The 18698-nt window shown below is 41.8% G+C and overlaps 1 protein-coding gene across 1 annotated transcript in view; it reads right to left on the minus strand.

The window, feature by feature from the left end:
* Positions 1-11311: 11311 nt before the first annotated feature.
* MARCHF11 (membrane associated ring-CH-type finger 11) overlaps positions 11312-18698 on the minus strand; it is a 91851-nt gene continuing 84464 nt past the window's right edge. The window contains exon 4 of the mRNA XM_037062800.1: positions 11312-11719. Within this exon, the coding sequence (XP_036918695.1) occupies positions 11397-11719 (323 nt within the window). The 3' untranslated portion in view covers positions 11312-11396. The remainder of the gene's footprint in view (positions 11720-18698) is intronic.

An 18698-nucleotide genomic window follows, 5' to 3' on the forward strand; every position in this document is an offset into this window, starting at 1 on the left:
GCTGATTGAAACTACATGTAACATTTCACATGCTCTTTTAGAATCTATGCCGAATGATTCTCCCCTAAAACTAAAGGGGCATGGTGACCATATTAAAGAGTATGGTGGAATTGATGCTATCTGAATTTTAAGCTAATCCCAAATGAATTTCCTCAGCCCCGTAGCCTGTAGTTCATAGCCCATAGCCCACAGCCCTGACTGAGCTCCCAGCTGATACCAGCACCAGCTCACCAACGGTGAGAATGAACTATTTTGAAAGCAGATCCTCCACTTCCAGTCAAGCCACTCTACTGGGGAGATGAGACGTTCCTGCTGAGCACTTCCCAAGTACATATTAGTAAGCAAAATAGAAAATAGTTATTTTAAGCCACCAAGTTTAGGTGGTTTCTTATGTAGCCGGAGACAACTGAGATAAGTGCTTTGGGTGCAACCAACGTGTTTCACAGAGGGAATGGAGAACATATATCAACCAGTCGCTCTGTTAAGTAAACTTTCCCTGAAATTTCCTTAATATTACAGAATTAAAAGGCAAAGCCTAACTTTGAACTCAGGAGACTATAACTTTAGAACTATTCCATATATTACTATATCCCTGAAAATAAATTGAGAAGAACCTTAACAATTTGGTTTGATTTTTTAATTCCATGCTTATAAATAAGCTCTTCATATTTATAGGGTCCAAGACCAGAGTACAAATTAATGCCAGAAGTTCAATACTTAAAATTAAAAACTGTTAACTAAAATAAGGTTTATCCTCTTAACTTTACAAATATTTCACGGAATCTAAATGGTCGGGTCTGAGTTCTTGGACTCCATGGTATTGCCACTTCTCATTCTACTCCTGGGTCCTCTCCCCACTACAGGGCCTTTGGTCACATATGTATAACCTACAATCCACACATCCAAGTTCATTCCCACTTCCTGTTGCTCTATCAGCTATCTCTAGCCCAGCCTCAGGTCCTAGGGATGGCCATACTGGACAGTGGTTAGCCCCAGCAGAATGAACCCAGCGAGGAGGTCATGTGGGCTCAGGAAGTAGACTTGTGGCATTTGGGCAGTGCCTAAAGCAGGCTGTGAAGAAGAGGTGGGTTCTGGGAGGACTCTGGGTGGGCATGTGCCTTTGGTCCACAGTCTCCTTGTGCCATGGGAGTTGCGCAGCTAGAGGGCAGTAAAGCAGCACCCTGTGGAACTTGTTTATAGCTCTGAGGACAACACTGCCTCCACCTCCCATTGGTGTTTCTCTCTAAACCCTCTCCCTCACCAACCTTCGTAGTGTCTGGCACACAATTGAGGATCGGTAAATATTTACTAAATAAACTGTCCATATCCCCAAAGGCAATGTTTACATTTTCAATCTTGACTACTGCTGGGGTCTAAGATGATCAGCCCTCAGTGAGGTCACAAACTGAGATAGGAGCCAGGTTTGCAAACACCTCTGAGCACAGCTAGAAAATTGATTGTAAAGTGACTCCAAAGAGCAAGCACGGTGGAGGACAATTCGATTTGGCTCAATGAATGGTGACACAAAGCAAACACCAGACATTTGAGAATAAAACCTCGAGCACTGATTATCCCAACCTTTCGTCCTGAAAATACATTTTCCACTGACACTGATGAACTGCTGTCATCTCTCTCCCACACCTGCACCTTGCTCTGACTGCCCCTCTCCTTCCCAAGACTCATATTCTTCTGGTAATGACAGCCAGGTCAAGTGGAAGTGACTGGAGCTGAAGGTTACTCGCTGCTCTGTAGACTATAACAACTGTGTATTTGGGGAATTTATTTAAAAAGAACGACTCATGCTGATTGTATTATCTTCAGAGAAGCCCCTGTAGAACCACAGAACCTCCATGGTAGTAGGACACCACAGAACACCAATCATGGTAGTAGCAGCAAACTGTTACTCACCAACTTGTAAGTCACAGACCTTCTAAACTCGTGTGTGTCACAGAATGAAATCCACTTGTTGTTTTACAGCTCTGTTCACTGCCACACCCAGAAAATCATTACCCATGGAGGTAGATGTGTTCATCAGAGCCAGTTTGAACCTAAGGAACTTGAGTCAAAAAGTCTTATTTAAAAAGTTTGCTTATATCCTCACCATCAATATTCTAAAAACATAGAAATATTGGCTCCTTAGCATTTTTTTGTTCCTTTAATTACATTTTTACTATTTTAACTTTTGTATTAATTATTCTGCTTGATTTGCCCTTAAATTCTGTCATGTATGTATGAGGTCTGTCTGGAAGAAGTCGGCCATTTTTATATAAGGAGGAAGTTTTATAGAACATTGATGTAACCTGGTAGCCAAAGAGAGTGGACTGGAATATGCATGGGTGAACAATGAAGACTTCGCTGGACTGGTCAGTTGGGGCAGTAGGCACCACTGAGTGAGCATGTGTACTGTGTAGCCATCACATTCAAAATGACTGAGCATATACAGCAATGAATCTTCATCAAATTTTGAATATCCATCCATGGAAACTCTTCTCAGAAGGCCGCAGCTATAAGAAACTGGTGATTGGCAGCTTCATCAAGACAACACACTTGCTCAGGCATTGTGGGGGCAACTTTGCCCACAGGTTCCCCTGTCCGCGACGGATGAAAATGAAACTACCAAGACAGGATCTGCTTGGGGAGAAGAGGTGGTCAATCTCTCACAGGAGAAGGACCAGGAGCCTCTTCTTCAATGGCTTTTATTGGGTTCGTTTGCACAAGAATACAGGTAAGAATCAAACAATAGATAGCATTCAAAGAACTATGAGGGCTTATTCTCAGTCAAGGTCAGATAGCTAAAGAGCCATAAAACTCTGAGGAACAAACTTCTGGCTTGGACCCTTATCATTTAAATGAGAGCATTCTAAACAAAACGGATTTCACAGGATTTTGCATATTCTTTCTTAGGCCTGATCACCGGAACCCGCTCTAGCCTGCAAAGAGCTGCACCGCCTTCCCCATCATAGGTTTTTAGGCTTCAGTGGGTTAGAGCCAGGAAGCACTTCTCCCAGACTGAAAGGGGGACTCGGGCTATGTCAGAATAGCCAAGGGGCGAGGGTCCATCACTCCCTCTTTGCTGCAGTGCTCAAGTCCTTCCATGATGGCCTCCCAAGTGACTGTATCTGGCTTAGGTTGCCCCCTCTGAGGGGTCTTACCCGTCACTGACTAACTGACCAAGCATTAAGGACAGGGGATGAAGCAGAAGCAGCGCTGCTGCCAGAGACAAGCTTTGTCTCCTTAGTGGCTCGCAGTCTGGAGGTCGCTCACTCAGCCTTAGCCATTGGGGGGCAGTTATAACTCCTGAAACCAGGCAGAGTGGTTCCCAACAAGGCATCACGTCCTGTGCAGATATTTTGATGAGACTTCAAATCACCCAGGTGAGTCATGCCCCTTAGAGCCCAGATTTGTCGCCCTGTGACTTCTGGCTTTTCCAAAACTAAAATCACCTTTGAAAGGGAAGAGATTTCAGACCATCAGTGAGATTCAGGGAAATACAATGGGGGAGCTGATGGCAACTTGGAGAACTGTGTGAGGTCTCAAGGTGCCTACCTTGAAGGGAACTGAGGCGTCATTGTCCTTTGTACAATGTTTCTTGTATCTTGTATCTTCTTCAATAAATGTCTCTATTTTTCATTAAAAAATGTTTGCCTGTCATTTTGATAAAACTGAGTTCTACTAGCCTCAGAAAAAGGCCAATATAAGTTATAACCAAGGAATTTTAAGTAAAAGTGAAAAGAAAAAGAAAAATTTCCACCTGCAGTCTGGTCAATAAATTGAATTTGCTTTTATTTAGAAGAAGGTCAATGCAAATTCTTTGTAAACGCGGCTGACTGAAAATCTCCAGTGAAACAGAGATTGTTGTCGTGTGCTTCCCCTAGGGCGTAATTCATAAGTGCACTTAGAATTTCAGCTTCTGTAAGGCTGCATCACACCTAAGGCCAGGGCGAAGATTAAACCTATGAGAAATGAACGTCACACTCCCTTTCTAAACTCCCTTCTGACATTTAAAACGCCCCTCAGCTCCAGAAAATCCATCTTTACCTGAATTCGTGAGTGGTGCTCTGGGCATAGATGATAGCCAAGAATTATATAAATTGATGTTTTAGTGGTCCTTTCACCTTTAGAGATTTTTAGACAGTTTCATGAATTTGAAGGAGGTGAAAGTCAACTATGGGGAAGCAATTTATGAATTATTAACTATTAATGTATTTTCCCCTCCATGTGCGCAGGAAACTAAAATGTAAAAGGGTATTTCTCCTTCCCCCATCCCCAAGGCTGTGTTTGCATCTTTATCCTGTTACAGACAGTTTTTGATTTTGTTGTATTGTTATCATTTATTATTACTTTCCCTGAGGATAATTATTCTGGGTCCTAGAAGAATTGGGAGGTGAGAAGTGCAGGAAACAGTTTTATGGTAGGCCAAAGAACAGTCCCTCAAATATGTCCAAATCCATGAAACAGGTGACTATGTTACCTTGCAAGGCAAAGGAGAGTTAAAAGAGCTAACCTACCTAGCTTCTGCCTGTGTCTCTTTGCCCAGAATGGGGTCACGTAGCCCTCCTTAGCAAACAAACTGGAGTATATGAATATATTTATAAAGGTTTAACTATAGTTGCAAGAGGCAAGATATAAGGTAGTAGGGGACGGGTGTTGGGTTGGCCAAGCAGCATTGTTTGCAATGCACAGGTGTTGGTGGAAAGTAAAGTTGAGGAAATCTACACAGGAAATTATGCAGAGTTGTAATGCCTTGGCCTAATAGATTTTAAAATCCCTTCCTTTGAAGATTTAAGAAAAAGAAAAAGAGAGAAATGTGTATAGATTTATCTTTATACGACACTAAAATAACTAAGTGGAAGGCGGGGTGTTGTTGAGTTGAAGATAAAGGAACGTCAATCTGGCTGCCTGAGTTTGCAGTCAGCTCTGCTCCTCACCAACTGGGTAGCCTGCCACAGGTCATTTAGCCTTTGACACCAGAGTCTCTTCATCCATAAAATAGAAATAAACATCCCAAACACTTTCTAGCATGGAGCAAAGACTCATTAATGTTAGCTGTTTTTACTAAGTCCTGCACTCTGAAGGTCTACAAACGTGTCATTATAGTTAGTTATTACAATGAAAAATTACATTTAAAGAGGTAGTCAATTTATAGTCTAAAGTGGTGCCCTCTGAAAACCATTCTCACCCACAATTTCCAAGTAAAATTGTATGTTTAAAGTAATTCTCGGGTTAAATAAGAGTAACAAATAAATAAATAAAAGCAAGGGACATTGGGAGAGGGACATGATGCTGCTTGTAGGTCTGTCTGACTCCATTTCATTGCCACCCAATTCCACTGGGCTTTCTAATTCAAGAGGAAGTCCTGGGGTATGGGGGCATTTTGTCGTGGAGAGATGACTGAGAAACTACAGCAGATTGCTCTGTGATGTCAGTCTTCTTGGAAGCTTCTTGCTTCTTGGAAGCAGAGCAGGTAAGCAACTTGCAGCTTCCATAGGGCTGGTGAAACCAGAGCTCATCTTTGTAGAAGAGCAGCGCTGGGTCCTGGAGGTGAGAGCAGAACATACCTTTCCTCTCCCAGCCTTCCCTGGTTGAGCTAGGTAGTTACCTAGATTCTACATGGTTCTGAGATTCAACATCGACCACAAAAAAATTGATGACTTGAATAGAAGACATCTCTGAAAACACATTTGGTTGCTGCAGAAAATTTCGCTCTGCACTACCCACACCCAGCTGGGACCCAGGCTTGGGAGAGGCTTCAAATAATGTGCTTGCACAAGAGGGTGGACTGAACACCACACCTGTGATAGGCAGAATAACGTCCCCACAGAGATATCCCACTTCCCCAAACCTGTAAATACCTTACCCATCAGAATGGACTTGGCACATATGCTTCCATTAAGGATCTTGAAATGGAGAGATTATCCTGGAACCAAGTGTAATCACAAGGGTCCTTGTGAGATGGAGACAGAGGTTGGGGTGAGGCACTTTGAAGATGAAAGAGGCCACAAGGCAAGGAATGTGGGCGGCCTCTGGAAGGTGGAAAAAACAAGACAAGAAATTCTTCCCTAGAGCCTTTCCAAAAGGAACTAGTCCTGTTGTTTTTAGTTCCTTTTGATCTGTTGGACTTCTGACCTCCAGAGATGTACTGTAATATGTTTGTGTTGTTTTAAGCCATTTGTGGTACATGATAATTAGTTTCAGCAGCAACAGGAAATTAACACAAGACCTAATCATTTGCCATTTTCATGATCGTGGGTCTCAACACCTCCCTTCTCATGAATTATTCAGTCTTTTAGAGAGGAGGCCAGGCTGAAAGGTACTTAGTAAGTAACACTGAGACATGAACTACCACAGCTCTGCTCCTTCCTCCAGCTCATGTCCCTCTGCTCAGCCCCTACACACCCCACACAGAGACACACACACGACTCTCTTCTGCAGGCACTGGGTCTAGCTGGTGGGGCATATCTGAATGCATTGGGAAGACCAGGAGTAGGTTCACAGAAGTAGAATTCCATTAAACACTGGGAAATGGAAACTGTGCAGAGTTGCCCGAAAGCCAACCCAAAATGAGGCTGTGGAAATCCAACCTGACTCCATGGGATTGATTTGCTTGACGCATCCTCTCAATGAGCTGCAATGGCCAAATCCAAACTTCTGACACACGCCTTCTTCATTTACAAGATTTAGGGGAAAGTAATTAAACACTGTCTCCTGAGCATCCAGTGTCTGTTCAGCTGACGGTCTGAGAAGTCACCCCACATCGAAGAACTCTGGCCAACTCCTGCACCAAGGGGTCCTTTCTGACTTGACATTGGACCACTCACTCAACTTGACTCTTTCTAGACGCCCACTCTTTCTCCAGGTAGAAAGACCTCTATGTAACTAAAAGACTAATTGTGTTAGACTCTGTTGATCACCAAAATGCTACAGAGGGCATTTAGACATTAATCACACAGGCATTTTAGTAGCCCGTAGAGTCCCTGGGAAGCTGACATGATGAAAGACTGGTTATTCAAAAGCTGCTAGACCAATTCCAGCTACGCAGTGACCCATCCCCTGGTCCAGCTGCTGGGTGAATACTCCTACGTGATGGCTCCAGAAAGCAGGGTTTTGAGTGCGCAGGTCACCACATCCACTTACACCCACTAGGCTCCATTCCCTGGGCACCTCAGAATAAGCCCTTTTTCTACTTGTAACACTGGGAAAAGATCATCTTCCCTGAAAAGTCATGTAAAACTTCTAAAAATATATAAAAATATTACAAGAAAATTAAGTGACTGCTAACTTGTTTTAGAAAATTAACATAAAATGCTTTGGGTGAGGGTTGTGATGTTTTTTTAAAAATCATACCACCAAAATTTTACAGGAAATTGTGCACGGTTTTCATTCTCCTATCGGCTCCCAGTGTCCTATATTTCCGGGGGGGGGGGGGATCTCTTAAAATAACTTTGAAGTCTTTGACTAATTTACCAGATAAATCCACAACAAATAAAATGGCATCTTTATGAATGCAGTGAATCAATCTCTAGTTTCCACCAGGGCCTGGAACTCTGATCTTTGCTACAAATTACGGCACCTGTTATACTGCTGTACCTCACATACGTGATGGGAGCAGTTTTTCCTGGACCGACAAACTAGAGACTGAAGTAATTGCTAAAAAAAAATCTTAAGGCCTTTAAACAATTATTTCTTAATACATCAAAAATCAAATTATTTTTATATGGTTATGTCATTTATACAGACATATATACACAGAGAGAAAATACAAAACAAACTCTGTCATGGAAGTTTTATAATGGATGAACTTGGGCAGAAAATTTTAAAATACCAGCTATATGCAACCTACTGCCATTAAAATTTGTAAGTCAAACAAATAAACTATAAAGGAAAATACGGACAGAGTACCATCTCTGTTTAAAATGACATCAATGGCTGGAGGACAACCAGTCTAATTCTGGATTACCAAGCACGAAGGACCGCTGCTGTTCCCCACCACAGAGAAAGGAGGACCGAGCATTAGTGCGCCATCCAAATGCTGGGTGGTGCTAACACTGTTAACCGGTGAGAGAAAATGGGAGGAAAAGAACTGCACTTCCACACAGAAGCAGACGCAATACAGAGCTTGCTTCATTTTGGTGTATTTTTAGTTAATGAGAAAAATAAAAGACAAAAATGTGTTCTTTAAAAAATGGTATTTTAAAAACTTCTATGAGCTTTTTATTTACTCCGGGATGTGTTTGGGCATGTTTTAAATAGTGGAGAAACTATCTTCGACTTCACACGAGCTACAATGTGCTTTCCTCCCAGACGTACAGGCTTGGCTGCCTTTTGAGAGTGGGGAGGAAAGCCCATTCGGCCCAGTGTTTCTGGTCTGTCATTTAGAGCAACAGCACCTGCGTGTGACTGCCACCTGCTTCGTTAGGTAGGATTTCTCTTAACTCTCGAGGATGTGATCACAACTCGTTACATCGCTTTATCCCAACCTTAAGAAGTGGGAGTGTTGTTACCCAGAGGTATGGGGTGGAGAGAAGACATCATCCCTCAGAGATGACCACCTTGCCAACTCCTTCGATGTGCTGCTTGAACCAGCTTCTTATGGTTCCATGTAGAATTCAGTCCCAGCTACCCAGCCAGCCCCACAGGGTTGGATCATGTCTTCACATGTATCCTATGCTTCCCCATGTGAAATCTTTCACCATTATGGGAACATGCCTCTTTTACTCCCGAGTTGTTTCTAGAATGTTCTTCTCTACTTGTCTGACTGGCAGCCTCTACTCATGCTTTAAGATTCAAGTCTTGACAGCTCCTCAGTGACGTTTGCACCTGCCCTAGGGAAAACCAATCGCTCCTCTGGACTGCCGCTTCCTCTGGCTCACCTGTCCCGACACACCGACTCCCTGAGAAGCTGGGCCACGCCGCGGCCTGCTACTAACAGTGTCTGACCCACACGAAAGGTGCTCCACAAATACGTGCACTGCGCATTGGTGCTTGGAAACAGAGACTGCATACAGATCTGATTTTATGTTTGAAAGTTTTTTAAAGAATTAATTTAAAATATTCCCAACTTCTTTCCTGACCGACAATGTTTTTGAGCTTTATGGTGGCCCACATTTGAATTACACCATTCACAATTGAGAGTTAATTGTTCATAACTCATCTCGCATGATATTAGAACTTCATTTTTAAGCAGTGAATTCTATTCTCTAAATGTGCTCCCTTCACAACCAGATGAGTACTTAGTGTTTATATAATAATTTCACTGGTGGTACATTTTCTTGAGTGGGAACTGTCAGATCCATATATCCACACTGCCTGGGGCCCCATGTGGGGTGTGTGTTGGGGGGTGCTAAGAGGTGGTAGCTGACAAGATATTGAGGGGAAATAATAGGTGTAGACAAAAGGTCCATCCAAAGGGCAAGGTGCTGGGAAGAACGAGAGTCAATGGGTGCACATTCCCTTCAGTCGGACAAACCCACGCTGCACTTGGCACTCCAGCCAACTCCACCCCAAGCGCCCCACACAGACGTGGCAAACAGGGGTCCTCATCTTCTGCCCCTTTGCGCTTCCTGATGAGTTGACAGGAATACAAAGTGTCCATTGATTAGAAGGGTGGGTTTGCTAAATACTGTGGCAGTGATGGTCTGATCTGTATCTAAAATCTCTCTACCCAGTTCTGGTAATACAGAGCTCTACAAACAGTACCCACAATTATTCTCTGTTGAATGTGGCGCTATTTATTAGTGGTTAAACTGTCCAGGGCAAATATCACTACCTGTGAGTATAAATTATGGATTGTGGCTTTGACAGATTTGCATCCCTAGTGTGTCTATTAAATAATCTGCCTTCCTGTCCCAGGTGGCAAGATTCTGAGAAACGGAGACCAGCGTCATAGAACTGGCCTCAGCCAAGCTTCTGCTCCTGTCGGATCAGATTACACCGGGCATTTGGAGTAAGAACATGAAACACACTTGCATCCTAGACCCACCCCTAAATGATGGCTACATTTTCCTCCTTTCATGATTTCCTGATTTATCCACATTTCCGGAAATTATCTATCACATCCTTAACTCATTTGTGGCAGTCTTTGAACTGGGAAAACATTCCAAGTATTGGTAGAATTTGCTGTGTAGGACTCACAATGCTGCCTGTAAACACTCACTATCCTATCACCAATTTTTCAAAGGTTATTATTAAAAATTAGAATGTAAAGCATTTTATTTCATATGCTTTAAAACCTGATCAATTGCTTCAAATGACCTACATTACTCAACTCCTGTTTCTAGGGAAAGCATGACCACCTGCCTCCTCATCTATTCTGTCGCTGTGATTAAACTGTGCCATTTACTTCCATCAGGAGGATTAAAAGGTGGAAATCTCCAGGTAACACCTAATTAGTTAGCAGCCTAATCCTGGGGAGTCAATAGCTTCATTTTTCTTCTCCTCTTTTCACTTAACAACACACTTATCTAGTGAAAGAGAAACACTTCTCCCTGCTGGTGAACGTGTTTCGCCAGGACTTCATTAAACCAAGTAATAAGATTGGTGTTTAAATGATTAGATATCCAAGCTTCTGCAAAAAGAAAATCTAATTAAGATGGTGCTCACAGAAATCAAGACACTAATAATTAACCAGAATGATTCTGATAGGTCCATGAGAGGCTTATGCAAATTCGAAGCACTATTATCATCACACATCACACAAGGATGCGATGCTTTGGGAGTACTCAGGGCTGTGAGTGTGCCGGACGCTCTGCCTGCTATGTGATGTGTACTGGAGGAAAACTATTTTACTTTATCTTTTTATAAGCTCTCTGAACTGCTTCAAAGTCAGAAAACAAGCCATAATTCCTAGAATTTGCTTTCCTGGTGACAGGTTATTTCATCCCATAAAAAAAATTAAAAAGTCATGGTCAAGTTTGCCAACCAGCATGAGGCACGAGGAGGCCCAGTGCAGAGCAGCGTGGCAGCCCTTCTGGGCTGCTCAGCTGATGGGCACTCTGGAGCCTGCCCACAAAATTCTAAACTGCTCCCCATTCACAGCAGGTCAGAAAAGTTACACACACAGCACCAGGTCTGATAAAGATACATTTAAAGTGAGTGAGAAAAAAATAGTTTGGGCCCTAAGGATAACTTCCATCATTCTCATAACCTAGTTGAGTTAAATTATACGTATCATGATTTCAAGTATCAACTGATAAAATGTGTGATAAATCAGAAAGCAAACCACCAGCACTCTTTTTTTTTCAGAAAAATGTATTTGCAATTCAAATGTTCATATAAAAAGCATAAATTTTAAAAAGTTTATAGATGTGTTTTTTTGGAAGTGTTATGGGTTTGCCATTCATTGCAATTACATTCCGAAATGTGCAGGGCGGTCCACACTGCACCGTCATCGCCTGTTGTCACACTGACGTCACTCTCATCACAACTTCCCCTGAGCTGTTGTCTTCTGACAGGTCTTCATGGGCCCTCATTCGACTGAACAGATGCAGCAGCACGTAGCCACACTGGAACCTGGGGGAGGTTAACTGCGTCGGGTGGACCAAGTTCCTGTTCCGCAGTGCCGTCAGCGGCAACCACAAAGTCCTGCTTGTGGAAGACTCCCCCCGGCTACTTTCTTCAATATCTGTGGCTTTGTCATAATTTAAGACATCCCAGTGTAAGTTAACAGCTCGCCAGCGCTTAAACACTCTGTAAACTGCAGCTCCTTCGTGCACAATGAGACCTAAAATTCAAGAAAAAAATAAAGTTAAAAAGACTGGTCATAATCAAAAGTTGGGAATGCTATTTTGTATGCAATTAAGGAATTAAGGATTTGGTCAAATCTTTGGTCACTATCTTTAAAAATATGGTATTCTGACTACTCAAATATTTTGGCTAATAGCAAAAATGAACTATATTATATGGGAATAATCAATATTCAATGATTAAGAACCCACTATACCACACAGAAAGCACAGTTACCATGGACATAATTTACTTGCTCCATTATGGCTCTGGATATATCTTGGGCATTTCATTGCCTTAGGAGATACATTAGGTTCATTTATTCATTCAACATATATTTCTTGAGCCAAACAATGTGCTAAGGGGTTGGTCCCAGCTGGTAACTTACTTTGGGAAGGAGACAGGTATTAAGATTGATACCATCTCCCCAGTTCCTAGAACGATACTCGACACAAATGAAAGTATGATATAATTTCTTGTTATTTTTACTTTCCTCAATAATTCAATAAAAATTCATTAAATGCCTATTTGAGAGTTTTACGTATAGTATCTCATTTGGCTCTTATCACAGCCTTATGAAGTAATAATCATGGGCATGTCCCCCATTTCAAAAGCAAACACACCAAGCCCCTGGCACATTCAGAAACTTGCTCAAGAGCAGACAGCCGGCTGCTGTAGAGCAGGAATTTACACCTGGGCAGACCAGTTCCGGGACCCTTGCTCTTTGCTGCTCCACAGTGAATTGGATGATCACACATTTCTGAGAGAGCATCTTGGGAAAAGACACTGGGTAACACAAGAACCTCAGAGACCACAAACAAGTAGTCGATGAACAGATACAGTGCCCTAATACATGGCTTCATGTCCTCTGTCCACCTAGGGCCCCACTGCACCCTGCATTTTTCATACATTTCTATTTTAGCAGGGGGTCCTAGAACTTTTGAATTTGTGAGCTCCTCACAAAGAAGAGTCCTGGGCAGGGGCAGTCCTTCAGGGAGAAAAGTGAGGAGGGGCCCACCTCTTTCAGGAGTTTGCGATTCCACTGATCGCTGTTGGAGAAGCCAACAAAGTACTTTTTTTAGTAGAATGTGTCAGACAGGCATTTTTTAACAATGAATTTGAAAATGAGTACATCCTCCCTCGTCTGCATTTAGAACCCTGGGTATATACACTCTCACAAATGTGAACAAGGATGCGTGTTCAAAATGATTGTTTCCATATTTGTTTGTTTTTTAGAAAAAAGTATCAGCACAACCTCAGTGTCAATCCTTAGAAGAACAGAAGCGTGTGGTGTGTGGATCCAAAGACTTTGGCAATGAAACAGAAAGGAATACAGTCACAGATACTAACATGGATAAACCTGAAAACAATAGTGGAAACCTCAAAGCCACAATGAAAAAAAACATGAAAGTTTCAGAAATAATTAAAGAAATAATATGTTTTTATAAATACAGATTATGATAAATAAAAGTATAAAATATGCATGAGAATAAAAACCATTAAACTCAAAATAGCAGTGAGAGGAAAAATGAAGTGAGATCAGGGGGAGCCTCAATGGCAACTTCCACCTGTATCTCTAATGTTGCATTTTTTAAAAATATTTTATTTACTTATCTTTAGAGGGGAAGGGAAGGAGAGAGGAAGGAAACATCAATGTATGGTTGCTTCTCGTGCATCCCCTGCAGGGAACTGGCCCCTGCCGGAAACTGGCCTGCAACCCAAGCATGTGCCCTGACTGGGAATCGAACCGCGATCGTCTGGTTCGCAGGCCCGTGCTCAATCCACTGAGCTACACCAGCCAGGGCTTCTAATGTTGCATTTTTTAAAGAGGGTGCTGGAAAAATGGGTGTTCAACATGTTATTCTGTGCCCTTTTTGTGTGCCTCAATAATTCATAATTTCAAAAATCACAGAGAATGAGAAAAATTGATCGAAGCCAGACTGAGGAATCCACGGGGGAAGCAGGAGAGGAAGGAGGTTACCCGCACAAACGTGAGGAGTAGAGGGGCCATAGTAAGGAGGAAACAGAGGGGCAAAGCAATGAACTTGTGGGAGGAAAACTGAACAGCAATTATAATAGAGAGAAGAGGTAAATTGGCGTCCTACACTTTAAAGGCTGGAGAAATGGGTGACTGAGAGGATGAGTACAATGAGTAAGAGAGTTTAGAACATGTTTTTGCTGGGAGATTATTTCACAGTTTCACCAGTTAAAGCAATGCCACAGGTGAGAGAGACACCAGCCCTTGGAACACCACACCTACCTAATAGCAGAACTGCAATTGCACATCGCTCCCTTACCCGGAGACCAACTTCAGGCACACGCGACTTATCTGCACTCCAAAGATATTGTCAAAGGCCACTAAAAAGGCATATGGTCTAATAAATAAAAATAGCTTTGACTCAACTATTGACTCAACTATTGTACATCACCAACTTAACAAGGAGATATGGAAATGTCTGTCGATTACGACAATTTCAAGTAATTGTTATGATCAATTTCTTTTTCCTAAGGAATATTCGGAATATTCCTAAGGAATATTCTGAGTTGGCCCAACTGATGAGATGATTTGGGGAACAGCCAGAATTAGAAGTAAAAAATACCAGATTTTAATGGATGATTCTATTATCAGCTTTCTGAAAGCTCAGTAGCCAATAATTTAATTTTTCTGGTTCTATTTTTCCTCCTTAAAATGCAATTGGAATACCTAATCTATATGTTCAGCAGAACTGTATGAAGATAAATAGAAATTCATCAACTATAAAGCACTCAGATTTCCTCAGAGATGGTAACTATATAAATACAAGATATTATTATTAATTAAAAAATCAATAGTAAATCTATGTGGTGAGGAACATTCATTTGCACTAATCACAAAACCATTACGGCTTGTGACAGGTTCATTGCAGATAAGTGCCATGATAGGGGACAGCTTCACCAGGGAAAAGCACTCATTTTGTAGGATCCTATTCTTTTTTTATTGATTTCCTTTGAAAGGCCAGAAATCAGATAATTTGCTGAAGCTTAAAGTCACTTTCCATGCATACACTCCCGGTAGCCCTCTCGTAAATACATAAATCTACCCAGTGTGCAGAGATAAACCCCGCAGGGCTTCATAGAGCACTTTAAACTGAATTCTAGGAGAGCTACTTGACGTTTTCATGAAGACACAACCTCTCAAATTTCCAGCTCCGAGTGCCGTTTGTTAATTGCATTTCACATTACAAATAACGCTTAGATTGTGTTTTATTCCTCACAAGCTTCCAGAATTCCTCCTTGCTCTCCAGAAGCTTAAATGTTGCTGAAACACAAGGAACTCCGTCCCATCCCCAGTGCTGTGCTCTGTAATGTGCATTTTTCCCTTCCTTCCTTTCTCAGATGTTCTGGAGTTGTAGCAAATGCCTCCTGTACGAATGGTCATGAGAAGACAAGACTCCCGGGATTGTTGAAATCCAGAGTCAGAGTTCATTCAACTCTAGTTCCTGTGTTGAAAGATCCAGCCATTAGAATCTTACTGCTGACCTTTCTCACTGGTGACTGGTCTCCTCTGGCCTCCTAGTGGAGATGCTCACTCTTTCAGGCAGCTGTCACCCTCTGAGCAATACAAGTTAAGCTTTAAAAAAAACTGATCACCCTGACATTTGGGTCTTAGGAGAACACGGTTAACTCTACCTTTTCAGCTGAGTCATTAAACCTAAATGGAGAATCAATAATTTTGGTAAAATGTGAGTATTAAACATTTTAGGATACTTGCCACATTATTAATGGCATGGATGTCAACAAGGGGTGATTCACGGGAATGTGGGATTTTAAGAGTTGAGCTCTTTGTGTGTGGCTGCTTTTTAGCATTTTCTTGCTGTAACAATTAATTGGAGCACCCTTTACTGAGGTGCACAAGAGCATTTTTGATAAAGGATAATCTTTAAAAACAAAGCTGGGTTAAATAGTTCCTTGTTTTGTTGAAATAAAAGCAATTTGTTTATGTAGGTAAAATATAACCAAAATTTGGGAGTGGCGTATTAGTTGAAATTCTTTTATAGTAGTGGAAAATGAGCTAGTTACTAAAAAAGCTTATGGGGCAGGCTATCAGACATGTGTGCTCACACACATGTATGCACATGCATACACACACACACACACCATATGTCTATTACGTCAACACAGACAAATGGGCGTTATCACTGGAAGAGACTCCCAAAATTCACAATCAAGTACAAATTTTGATATCAATGACCAAAGTTTGGTGAAACCATTCTATTTCTTATGTTACCACTTAGCTTTTGCCCAAATTAGTTTGGTTATTTTCGTAATTTAAAAACCAGATTTTTATCAAGGATATATTTTGATAGCCAGGCACTGTGCTATGTGCTTTACATGCACAATTTTCATTTAATCTTGATGGAAAATTTTCGTATAGACACTGTTACTGAACAGTTTCACGGTTGGGGAAATGGAGACTTACAGAGAACCTGTCCAACAACATGAATATAAAAGAATCAGAGCTAAGACTAAAACTCACATTTGTCTACAAATGAACCTTGAGGCCTACAGTCCCCTCATGGGAAATGTTGACCGTAAGGCAGCCTCTACCAGTCACAGAATGACGAAGACCTGCTATCAACTGAATGTATGCATCTCTCTAAAGCTCCTATTGAAGTTCCTGGTCTCTAATCCCTAATGCGACAATATTTGGAGGTGGAACTTCTGGGAGGTAGTGAGGGTTAGAGGAAGTCATAAGGGTGGGGACCTCGTGATGGGATTAATGCCCTTATCAAAACTGCCATATGAGGACCAATGAGAAAATAGTTGTCTGCAAATAAGATGAGAGCCCTACGCAGCCACTGAGTGAGCCAGCACCTTCACCCTGGACACCTTCACCTACGAGCCTCCAGAACTGTAAGCAATAAGTGTTTGTTGTTTAAGCGACTCAGTCTATGGTATTCTATTTTAGTAGCCTGAACAAGCTAAGACAGACCTTGCAGATACACTACAGCACCCTCATTTAAAATATAAGTAAATTAAGTCCTGGAGACTGTGTTTGCAGCAAAGTTATACAATTAGTTGCCATTTTTAACGTCCTTGAGTGTCACTGCCACGGCAACAATGAGCCCCTTTCTTCCCTTCCTCACCCCCCGTGCAAGACAAGGGGGATGGGAGCCTTAACTGAAGGCAACACTAGGTGGTCAGAGCTTCCTCTGGTAAGCTGCACACACCCTGAACCTTCCAAAGCAGTGCAAGGCCCTGAGGAAACCACAAAGAGACACAGGCCAAAGCCCTGCGTGCTGTTCAATCAAAACCAACCCTTGGGAAAGCTAAAGAGCTTGCAGCTCACAACAGATATGTGGCTGGATTGGGCTCTTGATTGTGCAAGTGTCCAAGGTTTCTAGATTCAATCTTACTATTCTCCCTTGCCAGGATTATTTCTTTCCTTTCTTTCTCTCTCTGAAAACCATACATAACCAAACTTTACAAATGTAATCCTGTGTCATTCTGAGAAGTCGGTGTGCGGCGACAGAACAGTGACTCGGTCCCATCTGATCCCGTTTAAGAATATTTTAGTCAATCTCATAAAGTAGTCGGGCTTTTAACCTCTTAATTTTCATCCTTACCTGGAAGACCAGGGAATGTTTTGATCAAAGAGCGTTAACTAAATGAGACTTTGGTTCAAGATACCTTTTGCTGTGATAATTTTTGCTAGAATATAATAAAATGCAGGAATCCTCCTGACATATTTTTCCAACCTGCCCCAAATTTAAATGCCCAACAGTCATGGAAACTTAGACGTGAGTGTAGAGGTAATGACTTTACAAGTCACTCCTCCATTGTTGAATCTTATTAATGTAATCCTGAGATAATCATAATGTCACCATTGCTCTCTCTGTATACTGAATGTTTTTTTGCTAGACTAAACTATGGATGGAGCTTAAAGAAAAAAACAGCAATGCAAAACTATGAAACTTAGAACAGAAAGTCATACATGTGTCATCACAGAAGTCACTAAGCTCACAAAACAAAGCTATAGTAAATCAATAGCTTCAAAGGCAAATTGCTGGGAACTACAGTGTCCTGATTATATGTGAGAATTTTTGTGAATACCTATTTCCAAAGCTGCCCATATCAGAACAAACAATGTAAAAGAATCCCACATAAAATACACTCATATCCATAAAAGATAGGTTGAATTTTCTATTGTTGAATACAAATTGCAGATACACATTCACAGAACCAGGTTGTTAATGGCAGACTGCTCACGAGAGCTTAAAGCTTCAACTCTCAACACTCAAACCAGTGAAAACAAAATCTGTGCAAAAACCTCGATAAGGACAACTTATTCAGAAACACCCCATGACCTGAAAACCTGACACTAGAGCCTGGCTAACTTCCAAATATTGGAGATCTAATCCACCCAACCCCCAAAGTAGATCACAGTGCACAGGAAGAAATGATTGTTGAATAGTAAAGACTCTAAGCGACTGTTTCTCTGAGCAGGCGCCAAAGAAAACTCATGGTCGCTGTCCTATGACTCTCTCTGTCCTCCTCTCTGCTCCATACAACCTGCAGTCATCAGCCTGGATGCAAAGAGCACATTAGTCCTGCATCTGCAATGCCGGTGACATCACTGACTGGGAACAGAACAACAAGACGGCGCAGCCTTTAAATGCCAGGACAGAGGACAGTCTCCTCCCAGCTGGCAGTGAGAGAAGCACGCCCTTTCCTGGAAGGTCCTCACATAGGCTGAAGTGCTTCCTGACTGGCCATCCTTACTCGGTTAATGACCATCTCCCGAATCAAGTCCACTGAAACCTGAAAATCACCTGGACTCCTCTATCCCCTTGCGCTAATTCTGCGCTAATTCTGTCAATTCTGCGCTAATTTGCCAATTCTGTCTCCTTAGCAAATCTCAGATAAAAACAAAAATCAGAGAATTCTTCGAAAGGAACATTTGCATGATGAAGTATTAAATGTGCATGATGAAGTAT

The sequence above is a fragment of the Sturnira hondurensis genome, unplaced genomic scaffold (assembly GCF_014824575.4).
Source record: "Sturnira hondurensis isolate 20B ecotype Veracruz unplaced genomic scaffold, ASM1482457v3 Scaffold0014384, whole genome shotgun sequence".
NCBI lineage: Eukaryota > Metazoa > Chordata > Mammalia > Chiroptera > Phyllostomidae > Sturnira > Sturnira hondurensis.